This window comes from Sphaeramia orbicularis, chromosome 24 (genome assembly GCF_902148855.1).
Source record: "Sphaeramia orbicularis chromosome 24, fSphaOr1.1, whole genome shotgun sequence".
Taxonomy (NCBI): domain Eukaryota; kingdom Metazoa; phylum Chordata; class Actinopteri; order Kurtiformes; family Apogonidae; genus Sphaeramia; species Sphaeramia orbicularis.
In genome coordinates this window covers 28,788,711-28,803,025 of record NC_043979.1, presented here as the reverse complement: position 1 = coordinate 28,803,025, position 14,315 = coordinate 28,788,711, and the positions used below count along the sequence as shown (strand labels likewise).

At 37.0% G+C, this 14,315-nt stretch overlaps 1 protein-coding gene across 1 annotated transcript in view; it reads right to left on the bottom strand.

Annotated features, from left to right (window-relative positions):
* ryr3 (ryanodine receptor 3) overlaps positions 1–14,315 on the bottom strand; it is a 173,101-nt gene that overhangs the window by 136,579 nt on the left and 22,207 nt on the right. The window contains exons 3-4 of the mRNA XM_030128736.1: positions 8,034–8,138; positions 4,134–4,154 (exon numbers count right to left, since the gene is read on the bottom strand). Coding sequence (XP_029984596.1) covers positions 4,134–4,154; positions 8,034–8,138 — 126 coding nt within the window. The remainder of the gene's footprint in view (positions 1–4,133; positions 4,155–8,033; positions 8,139–14,315) is intronic.

Here is a 14,315-nt window from a genome sequence, read left to right as displayed (position 1 = left end):
CAAATGAACAGTCTTTCTGTGTTACAAACACATGGACATAGAGGCACATGGACAACACTAAGGAAAGCATAATTAGAAAAACTACATTTCACTCCCATTAAATCTCACACACCAGGACTTTAACTAACAGATCTCATGTGACTATTTCTCACTAGAATCAGATACGGGCCATGTTTTAAAAATTTAATCTCAACAGCCCAGAAACATCTGATGTGGTTATTGGCTCTGGATTAAAAAAATAAACTTTGCAGTGTGAACATAGCCATATATTCATCTCATATTCTCTGTGTATTTTATTTGTGTCACAGTGGAATTTCTTATTAGGGAGGTAAACAGACACTCCAGTATATTCACACTTATTTGTCCAGTCCTATCTTATTCCACCGTCTTATCAGGTAGCAAACAAAAATAAAACCACCCATCGAAACAGCTGTGACTGAGCAGGGGACAGCTATGGTGCTAACCATGTTGCTGTTTGCTTTTAGTGTTTATCCAATAAGTAATACCACAGAGGCTATCCTCTTTCTTGTCCACTTGTCAGTGTTAATTTGTGTGTTTGCTCGCAGGGTCACATTTGAACTGACCTAAACGGAACTCCCAACGGTCCCTTGAATCTGACCTCAAGCTACTTCTCTCTTGGCTCCCAAGTCTCTCCCAGATGGCAGACCAAAAAGGAAAGGGAAAGGTTTGAAAAGAAAAATGGGAAGAGTATCCAGCAACAGCTGGGAGTGAAGGAGGGGGTACAGAAGGATCCAGCCCGGTATTTCAGGCCTGCCGTCATGCTGACACATCACTGCCAGGAACTGTGACCTTTGGTGTGGTGCTGCTGCCCCTCCCGTTGTAAGAACTGTGAGCGACTGTTGGAGACTCAAATCTTGCTTGAATGTGCTTGCATGCGTGTGAGTTAACACAGGAAGGGGGTTAAAACATGGAAGAAAGGAATACACCAAGTTTTTTAACACCAAAGTAACGATAGACAGGGGAAAAAAGCTTAAGATTGCCTCAAATTTACTTCTAGGGACATGTTTAATTTCATCTTTTACTTCTAGCAGGTGTTGTTTTAGCTGATTCATTTAATAACTGCCTATTGTCTCTGTCACCACCATTTTATCCAAGTTTCTCCTTTAAATATTTTTTGTGTACCGAATTACATTTCTTCTGTTTTTAATCACCACTGTTTCAGGTCGTGTTTAGTGGTATCCTTTATGACAATATATTCCTAGATAAAGTAAAGGTTCATTGTCACATTTGATGCTTTAATAATTACACGTTGTTGCTGCATGTTGAGTGTACAGCACTAAGTATAAGCACAGTGGCGTAAGAAAATGGACCCTCAGTCAGCTTTAAACTGGCCAGTAATTAACCTCCAGAGATGAGCAAGAGGGAATATCTATGCGCCATATTGGATTTCACATGTGACAGAGTTTTTTTCCCATGTCATTATAACACTCAGGTGGAGCACTCAAGCGTATTTTCCACTGATGACCGCCTAATGGAAAAGTTTTTAGAGGAAAAAAAGTTATTTTATCACATTTTGCATCATTTAAGACTGAAGCTCAACCTCTTTCACAATAGTTTAAGCACTGTTAAGCTGCTGTATTTTATTTTTCCAATCATTCACCATCAGTTTATGTGGCAACTGATTCTCATTCATAATTAAATAACCATTGTTGTTACTGTTGTCACTTTGTTGTTACTGTATTTTACAGCCCTAAAAACATGAAGGTTTACCCAAGGGGGGGAACAGTTACATCCACGCCTGTGGAATACACTACCTCCAACCCTATGGAGCATCGAGTCCACTGACTCCTTTAAGAACGAGCTCAAAACTTGTCTTTTTAAGCAGATGTTTAGCCTGAATTAATGTTTGATTGGCTTGTGCTATCATCGGTTTCTCTGTGCTACTGTTTTGTTTTTATCCCAGTGTATGTATAACATTTTATTTATTTGAAGCTTTTATTAGCATTTTATTCTGAACTATAAAGCACTTTGTGATTTTATCTGTGAAAAGTGCTACATAAATAAAATTTACTTACTTAATGACCATATCTGTTTCTCTTGTTTCATACTGATCTGAAATATCAGTATGTATATTTGTGTATTTGTTTATTTAATCTTACTCTATTTTATTATCAATTAATTTTGGAGAACTAACTGTAGTGATTGATTCAATAGTGGAAGGAATAAAACGAAACAAAGAAGAGAAGAAAAAACATTGTACAAGTTGAAAAAAGTAGTAGATGTAATTAGTGTACCACTACTAATACTACGATGACAGTACCAATAGTAATGTAGTGATCCAGAGTGTTTTTAAGAAATAATGAAATGATAATAGTCAAATATTACTGGAACACAACCATCCTGAGTGCTACTTTCATTAGAGTATCATAAGAGCAGAAATTTAGCTGCTTTTCATTATTATTAGGATCATTATTAGGACACAGAAGTATGCGACTAACTATAGTAACTTCTGCAACTTCTGCAAATTTTCTAAGGCGTTTCCTTAAAACTTGCTTCAACACTTCATTTTTAATTTGTCATGCTCCTGTACTTTATGGCGTCTCATACAGATTACATACCTTCAAACTGCTGTATTTTATTTTCATCATCTATTCATCCAGCACTGGAATTTTTCCTCAGTCATAAATAAATAAGCTTAAATAGGCCAAAGAATTATGAAAGGCAAGTAGTGATGGAAGCACCTAGAGTTAGCACCAATTAATCACAATAAAAGCAACCTCCGTCAGTTGGGCACACAATTACTCAAAGTACAGAGGATTTCGGTGACTCTTTATTTTTTAAATCACTTAATCGCTTATACCTACAAAAACGATCTCCATTGTCTGTTAATTATCTCGCCTGCTTGGCTTTACAGGATTTGCCTTCAGTCTCTTTGCCAGAGCTTAACACTACTGCCAAGCCATGACTAAGTAATTTACCTAAATGTTCACTTCATATCCAAAACAGAGCCTTACATCGAGTAGCCAGAGCATGAGAAATTGCACACTAATCATTTCTCAAAGCCATGGAGATGAGATTCTTGCCAGACTCATTTGTTAAGTACCATCTGATAAATTGAGTCAGTATTCTATTCAGATCCTTGTTCTGCAAATCATCTGGATGATGAGACAAAGATCATGCTCCATTTGTGTCACGTTTATATCATAACACTCCATTAAAACATCATACATACAGTCAAATATGTGACAGTAAACATTTATCAATGTTATGCAAAAAAAAGTGCAGAGACTTAAAAATAGTGCACTAGCAGTCAAAAACCCAAAAAACAGATACATTTCCAACACTTCTCGTGTGCAAGTCAACCCTCTGAAATCAGAACATTTCCTCGCGTCAGCACCCTTAAACTGTAAAGATGTTAGCGACCAAACCCAGAGAAAACAGAGCAGCACACCCAAACCACAAAGTGAGTTTTCTGCCAACGTGTGGGTTTCAGGTCCTTTTAATTTAGTCTGAGTAAATGGGAGCTTATTACCACTCCTGGTCAGCAAAATTAAGCGGTAGTGTGTCTACTTTATCACTTTTTCCATTTTTTAAAGTTGTCTGAAGTTTTCTGTAATATAGAAAAAAATGAGGAATAATGAATAGCTTAAAGCAAATGAGAAGTAAACACTTTCACTTGAAAGTGCTTGCACACAAAATAGTCTTCAAAGAGGCCAGGCAAAACATTTGACTTATGTGCCCAAGCAGGTGACAGCACCAATGGATGTCTATTTCAAGATTGTCGTGAGTTAAAGTTTGAAGACATCTGTGACAGGAAAATTGATTGTCTACACACGGTTGAGCTATGTGTGGTGAAACATTTATTTTCTAAACAGTCAGTCACTGTAAAAGTAAATGTCTTTTAATATTCATTTGTTCTACATGCATTGAGATGGAGGAAAAAATAAATAAATAAAATGCACCACAGCAGATTGGTATCTCCATGCAGTGCACTAACTGTCATACACTCTTAAATGAAACTGCGTCCACACTGATCAATGAGACTTCGGTGACAATCAAGAAATAGCCATCACTTCAAGTGAAAGAAGTGATGTTAAACTCTTGGGATTGGCAGTCACTACATCGGTCATGCACACTGACAATATGATGGATGAACAAACTGATGGACCTACCCATTTTTCATGGTCAGCACTCTAGTAACACACAAATACAAACGAAAAGAATGTGTTATTTGGATTTGTGGCAGTCAATTACACAGTCTGAGAGCAACAATAGAGAGCAATGGGTTCTTCCTGTGGAAAGTTAGGGGGATGATTTATTAGCCTTGCTAGCAGAGAGTTTGCATTCTGGCCAACATCATGTTGTCTTGCCAGACAAGGCCAGCCAACAACGTTGCACTGTTGAGCTCAAAACAGATCTGCTACCCAGGCTAATAACAATACAGGCTTGATTCTCCAGTGGGGAGGGCCCAAGCGGTTTACAGCGGTAACTTAGACACTTAAGGAACCATCTGTGCCAGAAGGATGTGTTGTGCATTAAAGTACAGTAGTAGTCAGAGCTCCCCAGCACTGCACACATATGAGGCTACCTTGCATTTCTGTTGTGGGATTTTATATTCCATTCATCTTGAAAATAGCTCTAATGCTGCGCAGTGCCAGGGTATCTCTAATCGCTACAACTCTAATGCACAATGTGTCATGCTACCGTAAGCCTTGTTATCTCTGCTCCTAGGATACAAGTGGTCTGACCTAAAAACATAAAGAATATTAAGCTATTGAGAAATGCAACACAGACCAAATGTTTCCTATAGGAATAGCAAGTTTAAAAAAAACAAAACAAAACAAAAAAAATAACAATTCATTCAGTAAAAACACTGCATTATATGATAAAGCACATTTAGTTATAATATTCTACCTTTCATAGTAATAAACAATGCAATACATAATAACTTTTCCCACATGTTGTGATAAATCATTACATATTATGGTGGTTATAACAAAATACAGGAGCAGTAGTGTTTCAGTTGCTGTATTTTGCACAAACTGAAGCTTTTAAAAGATCTTTTTGATAACTCCTGTTAAGAGTCAACCCTGCAACAAATCAGGGAGTTTCATTACAGATGAACCGCTAACATTTTGTCATAAGCCTGGTCAGTTTTGAGGAGCAAGAACACATTACCTATAGTAATCTGTTACAGTTACTGAAAAAAATCTCATTAGATTACAGTTACAAACTAAAATGTTGGTGATTATGTCCAAATATATTCTTTATTTGTGGTATATAACATTTAAGGTAATCACAGACCAGGGGCAGTTTAGTCTGCGAATGTGAAACACTGTATTTTCACCAAGAATGTGAATATTACAGGGTGGGGAAGCAAAATTTACAATGAACATTTAGTTGTTTTTTCTCAGCAGGCACTACGTCAATTGTTTTGAAACCAAACATATATTGATGTCATAATCATACCTAACACTATTATCCATGCCTTTTCAGAAACTTTTGCCCATATGAGTAATCAGGAAAGCAAACGTCAAAGAGTGTGTGATTTGCTGAATGCACTCGTCACACCAAAGGAGATTTCAAAAATAGTTGGAGTGTCCATAAAGACTGTTTATAATGGAAAGAAGAGAATGACTATGAGCAAAACTATTACAAGAAAGTCTGGAAGATACTATTAAAGAAGAATGGGAGAAGTTGTCACCCGAATATTTGAGGAACACTTGCGCAAGTTTCAGGAAGCATGTGAAGGCAGTTATTGAGAAAGAAGGAGGACACATAGAATAAAAACATTTTCTATTATGTAAATTTTCTTGTGACAAATAAATTGTCATGACTTTCAATAAACTAATTGGTCATACACTGTCTTTCAATCCCTGCCTCAAAATATTGTAAATTTTGCTTCCCCACCCTGTAGAAGTGGCATTTTCATTTTTCTGAGCTTTTGCAGCATGAATAGCAGTATCAACCAATTATTTGTCCGAAATGGACATAATGTGATAATAATTACGGAGCCAGACCTGTTATTTCCAGCCACAGTATTTGCACCGTGTCTTTATCTGGACAAAGGACTTAGATGCTGAAGAAGAGAAGACACCAGCTTCAGATGAGGCTCCAGGTAAAGGGGGTTGCATCCATTACTGTTCTTGGCACAAACGTATATTTGACAAGAGTATACAAGAGTCAGCTGTTGCAAAACTTGCATCATCAAAATATTTGCAGTTGCACTGTCATGTTTACTCATCGTGCCCCTGGTGTGTTAAGACCTTTATGCTGTTGCTTTGCATCTTTTTCCTGCACAGTAATTCTTTCTGTCATGCAGGTCACTAAAGCTGTCAGGATTAAGCAAAAGTTAAATCAAATGTCAAAACTTAGAATGCATTTGTGAACTGTTAAGAAACCTGTTACATTTCAATAGCATCCTCCCCATCACTGACAACTGAAAATGATGATTTATGACAAAATGATGGGAAATGTGTCACATATTGTGCCCAAGCTGTGTTCAAGATGTAGGTGTATTTATATAATTGAGAGAAAATGCCATTATTACATAATGCAGTGTTAACTACTATTAACAAGGAACATCTTGAAAGCAGTGGTTTATTTGACTAAAAATAGTGCAGTGATTTATTTCAGAATGAAGCACTGTTTTCTCTCCGTTTTCATCTCAAAAATATGACAAAGAAGAGTTTAACATTCCTCCCAATGGGGCAATGCCATCATTTGTCATCTCTTGACCCCCCTCATCTCTCCCCACCCCCACCCTTCTCTGGATCTATAGCCAGAATTGCTGGGCGATGAGATTAAATGACACATGAAATGACTCCGCTAGAGCACAGCAGCATGAGTGAATATGAGCAACTGATGGGGTTTTGCAGACCACACACAGCTCAGAGGCGTGCTTCAATGCCGTCTATGATATTCCCATGATACTACAGAATACCTGTCCAATCAAAGATTACTTACCTGCTCTAATAAACATAGAAAGAGCCAGAGAGGAGTTGTGAGGAAGAGGAGGAGAGCTGCCATCGCTCTTCCTCTCCCTCTCCACAGCTCAAACCAACATAAATCAAAAATCGAGGAGCGAGGGCGAGCAGAGGATGCTGCAGAGAACTCACAGATAATTTTCCCCCTTCTCTTGACCCCAGACGGTCTTTCATTATCAGAGCCTTCTGATCTCTTTTTGCAAAACAGGAATGTGTAACAGGGAATGAAAAGAGACAGCTCCCATTTAGAATTCAATTACAGCTCTTGGTCTTAAAGTAGCTCAGAGTATTGCAAGTTCTGGTCTGTCTGCCTGCCCTAAATGCTACTGGGATTTAATTTTACCCACTTATTGACTTATGCAAACATAGTTATCAGAGTAAAAAAGAATTAGAAAAATATGTTTAGCAATCTTATCGTTTGTCAGGGTGCATATTTCTTTGGAATGACATAAGGCTCGATTATCTTTAATTTGTCCCTTAAGGGGATCTTGTTGCTGTTTATTACATTTTCATAAATTAAACACACTTTTACTTACAATTTATTAGACTATGCAACCAAGTCTTTTTTTAATATTTAAAATCCCATTATTTGAGGAAAAAATAACTTCATTCTGCTATGTCATCCACATCAGACAATAGGAAGAATATACTCTCGGAACATGCTGTGGATTTGGCTATTATTCAGAAGAGAAAAAAAAACAAACTACGGTTTAGCCAATTAATTGAATTTCATACCAGCGAATAGCATTTGACATGACAAGATAAATAGTGCATTGATTCTTTGTCTGGTATGAGGTTACTTTTCAAGATTATTCATTACATGTCCCTTCAGTGGTTTATGTTAACCAGTAAAAACAGTTGAAGGAAACAGAACAAGACCTCCAACTGTAACTCATGCTGCAAAAAACCTCAAGGGCATCTGAAACGGAGTCCAACTGGGAGACTACAAACTGATTTTTTTCCTTTCTTTTTAGATGTGGCTGTGCATGTGTGTGTGTGTATATGCATGAAACGGAGTGTGTTCGTCTGCAAACAGACAGAGAGGAAAAATATGCGAGATCAGTGGGAGGGAGGGGAAGTACTCACCCCTTCACTGTTCTGCCCGGTGTTCGCCAGCATCTCCTGCAGGGCCCGCACTGACAGGGACTGCTCCAACACAAAGTTACAGATACACAGGTCTGGAGGAACATACTGCAGGACAGGGAAAAGGAAAGCGAAAATGAGGGAAGGACGAGGGGAAAGGGCAGGGAGAAAACCAAAGAAACATCAGTTGAAGAGGCAATGACAAGCTGCTTTGAGCAAAAAATAGTCTGCGTCGACCCAAAATAAAACAAGGTGACAGGACTTTATTCGCCTTCAAGTTCTTTGACTGTGTACTCTGAAGAAAGTGGAAGATTGTAAGACTGAAGGATACTGAAATGCTTAGTAATGACTAATGTTTTGGACCTTTATCACATGCTTTATATGCTCATCCACATTTTGCATATCCACTTAATATTTCGACAGCAGATCTTGGCCTGAAAAAACACTTTGGGTGCATCCAAAAAGTCAAAATATCACCCATTTTCCTTGAATTCGATAGAAAACATCATGGGATTGAGGAGAGATGGAAAGAATTTTGGAAAAGGAACCATAGTGCTGAAAAAATTTGGCTGCACTTATACTAGGCAGATGTTACATAGGTCAGCTGTGATAAAACTACACTGGACTACAAAAAAAATGCATGCTGGGTACTTCCTTTGCACTGTTTAATGCAGGATAAAAACATGAACATAGTCTAAGTGTAACTTCATTATCAGTGGTCAAACAGAAATAGACCTGAATAAACACTAAAAGGTGAGGGTCAAGGGTGTCACGGATGGACAGCCCACTACTTTTTGATTCATAACTTTTGAACAAAACAAGTTTAAGACAAATATTACACATAATTGGAAAGGCCTAAAAGCCATCTTAAACACACTTAAAGGGCAAAATTTAGTTTCAAATATTTTTAAATGAAAAATATAAAAATTACTGTGTCACGGATAGACAAAAAATTAACATCTATTTTTTGCAAGAATTACAAAGTTCTCAAAAGTGAAGTTCCTATGACACTTTCATCCTAAAACGTATTCAGTGTATACCTTAAACCCTCTATTTTACAACCTAGTAATTGGTTAGAGGACAAAACTATTTTGTCATACCTAAACAGAAAGAGTTTTGACAAATGGCAGCATCACAGACGGACAAAGCCAAAAATGTCATGGATGGACAACAAAAGTAAATATCAGATTAAACTTTTTTTTTTTTAAATGTCAACTATCAATATCATATACATTGTTTTACAATATTTACAACATACAAATAATATTAACATTATATTCAAATGTATTTCACATAAATACATGCATTTACTAATTTTAGAAACTGTCTGTTTAGAATATGACATAAATAATATAATAGTCAAATATCAATGTATTTGGAATAAATTTAGTTTATTTATGAGAGTTTACGAAATGAACCCAGAATGATGGCAGAAAACTGTCACTTTCCAAACATTCACACTCATAAAACTCCTTAAATTATTTTTCACAATTTTTTTCTCATTTCAAAATACATTTTCCTGAATATATAAGTAATTACCTACCCAAAAATATAAGTTTGGTGTAGATTATTGCAATTAAATTTTTTTGACCAGATGTTAACCTTCCCTTGACTTCGCCCTAAAGCTACACTAATTGTCATTAACACTCACTGTCCTTTACACTTCTATTTGTCATTATGGAGCTGGTATTGCATGATTCTATTAGAATACTAAATCTATGCAAAAAAATCGGCAAAAAGCAATAAATGGTGTCTCTAAATCTACATGAGCTCACTTGATGAGCTAAAAACATCATCTGCCCACATTTATAACATGTGGTATAAGATACAAAATGCTTGTCCTGTCTGTATATGTTGATGTCACTGCTGTAGTGAATTATGAGACTACATTCTATCCTCTCCTTTGGTAAATTTGACTCTCATCATGGCTGACACTTGGATACTCTGTTAGGAACCTTCCTAAGCAAAAAGGACTATTTGGATGCATCCGCTGACTGAATGTATTAAACTGTGGGTCCTCATGAATAAATCTGATGACTTGTGTCTTTTGGCTGTCCCGGTGTGTTACTAATGAGAAGCTTAGGATGATGTTGAAGCCCTGTCGAAAGGTGGATATCATGCGGCTGCAATAAACAATTATCAGTAAGGTTCTCTCTACCTTTTTCCTTAGCTGGCAAATCTGTGTGGCATCAGATGTGTCTTCTATGTTCAGCACAACAACTTCTTTGTGAGGTTCTGGTGCTTGGTTGTATTTTTCAATACATTAATCAAGATCAGACGTAGGGATGAGGGGTTGAGGTAAATATGAGTAGGGAATAGTTCTATGAGGACAACTGGGGTTTCCTCAAATGGTAAATCCAAATAATGTGAGGCGTGAACTGTGCAGAGGATTTAGTTTAATTACGTTACATAATGCGAGTAAATTATTGTTTACTCAAAAGCAGCCCCAAGGCAGCTCTCGGAGGCAGTATATTAATTGCATCCACTTGTCAATATGAAAAATTAATTACTTTGTGATGTGCTAGATGGCACTGTTGACTAACATTACATTGCAGATATTGTACATAAGCAACAACGCGTAAACAAACACATTAACAGTCACCCGGTGGCTCCTGTTTGGCATCAAAACGTACATATCCCGTATAGATAGATCCTGACTTTACTCGACAATGCTCCACATTTCTGTTAAGTACCAGCTGTCATCTTTACGTAATATCCTACCCAACACAGAGGAACACAAGAAATGATTTAAGGTGTTGGGTGGAAGCCCCGACTCAGTAACACAACCAAATGACCCTTGAACTCTGCAGTGAAGTGAGAAATGTGAGCAGAGGCAAGGGCTGCTGGGTGATAATGAGCATGGCGCTGCTCTGTAACTCAACACAAACATGCATGGGAATCTCCGACACCAGACAAGACAGGAACCCCTTAAAAGTTATTTATCTACTCCCAAACTTAACACAGTCCACTGATTATTTACTTTTACCTGCAGGAGGAAACAAAAATGACACAAAGCAGCTACGTCTGTAGTGTCCTGCGACCTTCTACTGCGATAACTTGCCACCTGCTGCAGATCTAACACCTCTTATGAATTATTCACCACCAATTTTCTGATTATCATACTTCTTGCAGGGTTGGGATGACATGTTGAACATTTTCACTTGCAAAAGGAGTAGACGAGACTCTTTCTGTGGTTAAAGTGACCTTTAAAAAGACTTTTTGGTTGTTATCAAGGTGTTTGAGACAGCCATAAAAATTGGAAACATGATCATACAGGAGGGACTTAAAAGTGAAGCAACTTTTCAAAATTCTCCAACATAATCAAAATATTATCTTGATAGCGAAAGAATTTGAAATATTCCTAGACTTATCCTTTAACCGTCAAAGGCCAAAACAGCCCAAAAGCATCTACTGATCTAAAATATTTGAGCTTTCAATCAATAATCCTATCAATACCTGTAAATAATTCTGTTAAAGTGCAGTTTCTCAGCTTTCCAGCAGCATTCAGTTATGGCCCATTTGGATGTTCAGAGGCTCTGCAGTGTACGTGGAAACACCAAAATCTTCTTCAAAACTGATTCACCAGTAAAACCCATGTCATTTGACAAATGGCAGTGATTGTAAACACTTTTTTGTGCCATCAGTTAATGATATATTTTGAGTAAATTCAAAGGTTATTGTATAAAACTGAAGTAACAATGACTTTTTCAGCTGACATCTTATTAACATCTACATAATCAATAAACTGACTTTAGGAAAATACCCAATTTCCACTGAAAAATACAAAATGCAGAAAATAATATACAAAAAATGCTGATAAATCACTTAGAAAAGGTTAAATGTAGAGAAACTCAGTTTTTAGTCCCCACAAAAATATTTCTACATTTCTGAAGATTAAATATTTAATGTGTAGTAGTGAAAAAAAAAGTGTTTGGACAACCCATGCATTTGTGATATATTACATTACAAATCAATCTTAAGTCACTGAACTCTGCCAAGTATTGTTTCATTCTCCAAACCCACATGCTCCCTTCTGCACGTGCTCTATTCACTTAGGGTCTAAACTGAATGTTTCAGCAAGATAATGAAACACATCCAGGGCATGAGATGTTGAACCTGTCAACATTTTTTTATTATTTATTTTTTTAATAAGCAAAAATTTAATAATAATTTGCATTTGTTTGTGTCTATCTGATGCAGCCAAAAATTTTCTGCAAATATTTCAGGATAATATTTGAGATTTTGGACACCTTTAAAATTTTACACCATGGGAAGAAGAATTACAGACTGAAATCCCAGAGTGTGATTGGCATGTAATGTGTAAAATACAACATAGCAGTACAAGCTCCAGACGCTGGAGAGAATTTGGTTGGAAGAATTTAACACGTGTCTTTGTTACACCTCAGATCGAAAGTAAACAGATTGGAACACAACAAAAATGCTGGAGACAGTGTGGTCACATGAATGCCAGTCATTCATATTTTTTGGACGCGTCAAACTACAGCCATTTTGGGACAATATTATCAGAATTCTGGAGGGTATCTTAAACCATAAGGTCCCCAGGGATCCCAGATCTTGTTTCTGGGATTGATCCCAGAAGGGTTAAGAAAGAAGACATGTATCTCTTCAAAATAATGATTGTGGCCATTAAGAAACTGGTTAAAAAGTGATGCTCAAACTAAAGACAATGGATGGCCATTATGGACAAGATCTACAGTATGGAGAAAATGATTTTCTACCTGCGAATCAAAGCAGGTGACTTTAAACAAAACTGGACGAAACAGACACAAGACACCGACAGTGGTCAATCAACTGCATGATTATTTCTGCCCCATCTTTCTTTCCCCTTTTTTTGGTTGTTTGTCTGTTCATTTTGGATAATATTTCTTGTACATGTTAATATGCAAAACTAAATAAAAAGTTAAAAAACAAAAATTACACCAACATTATTCCACTACTGTATAATCTTTATCATGCAATAGACATACAGTACATAATAAAAATGTGATTATCAAAAATAGGACTATGACAGTGTATGTGCTTTATTTGACTTATCATTTTTCTTTCCATCAAAAGGGTACAGTTGTGTTGTTTTATGTTTTTGAAATTAAACCTCTTTTTAAACAAACACCCAAAATCCTTCCCACGATGCCTCAAAAGGTTTTCTGGGAATGAACCAAAATATTCTCTATTCAACAACTTCAGCCTCATTTCCTCAGTCCCAGCGGCTGCAGACAGCCAGGCTTCGTTAGAGTCTGGGAAGGGAAGTGTCAACACCTGAGAACAGCCAGCAGATGACAGCCCCTCCCCTCATGCCAAACCGACAACCATCACCCCCGACACTCTGCCACATTTCACACCCTGAAGAGGACCGGAGCATTGTCATGTGCACCACAGAAAGGTGAGAGCAGAGGTGTGTGTTTGACAGGTCTGCAGGTGCTTCTGACTGACAACGGCTTCGACAAGTTGAACTAGAATGAGGCTGTTGAGTGTTGTCCCTTAATAACCCAGTTCAATCAGGCTTTACTTGATATGCGCTGCTCGTAAATGCACAGCAACCTTGTGTTGGAGAGTTTTTATAGCCGTCATCATGTCATTATCACCCCGGCACCTAAACTGAGTGTGAAGCCAAGTCAAGCCGACATAAAATGGTAAGGTGTATAAACAACAGTATAGATGCTGCACTGTAACTCCCACTGACTCACAACAATTTGACAAATTTGTCAGGAACATCACTGCAAATGTTGTGACTAATAATGTGAATATATAGCAAAATACAACAATTATGCTGCTATTAAGATGCTAATTCTCCAGGGTACAACCGATCTATCTTCCTTTCAGTATGTTTGTGTTTTTTAAGACCATACAGTACATCTTGTCAAAAAAGATGATAAATGAGACACCTGACAGCATGCTGACAGTTCTGTTGTTTTCTAAAACTGACACATGCAGCAAAAAAAACAAACAAAAAAAACCACACAAAAACACCACAAATTCACATCCTTCACTCACAATATCCTGAAGGGTTTAACCCATAAAGACCAAGTGCTACTTTTGTGTCAGTTCCCAATTAGTTATTTCTCTCCATTTAACCTTTCTTAAGTGATTTATCACCAGTTATCACAATATTATCCTCTGTAGTTTGCATTTTTTCAGTGAAAATCAGTTATTTTCCTATATTTAACTTTCTGATCATGTACTTTAATCATCATGCTGGGATTACATTTGAGGGTTACTATAACAAAAAGAGAGAAAACTGAAGAAAACGTGACATTTTCAGGAAAA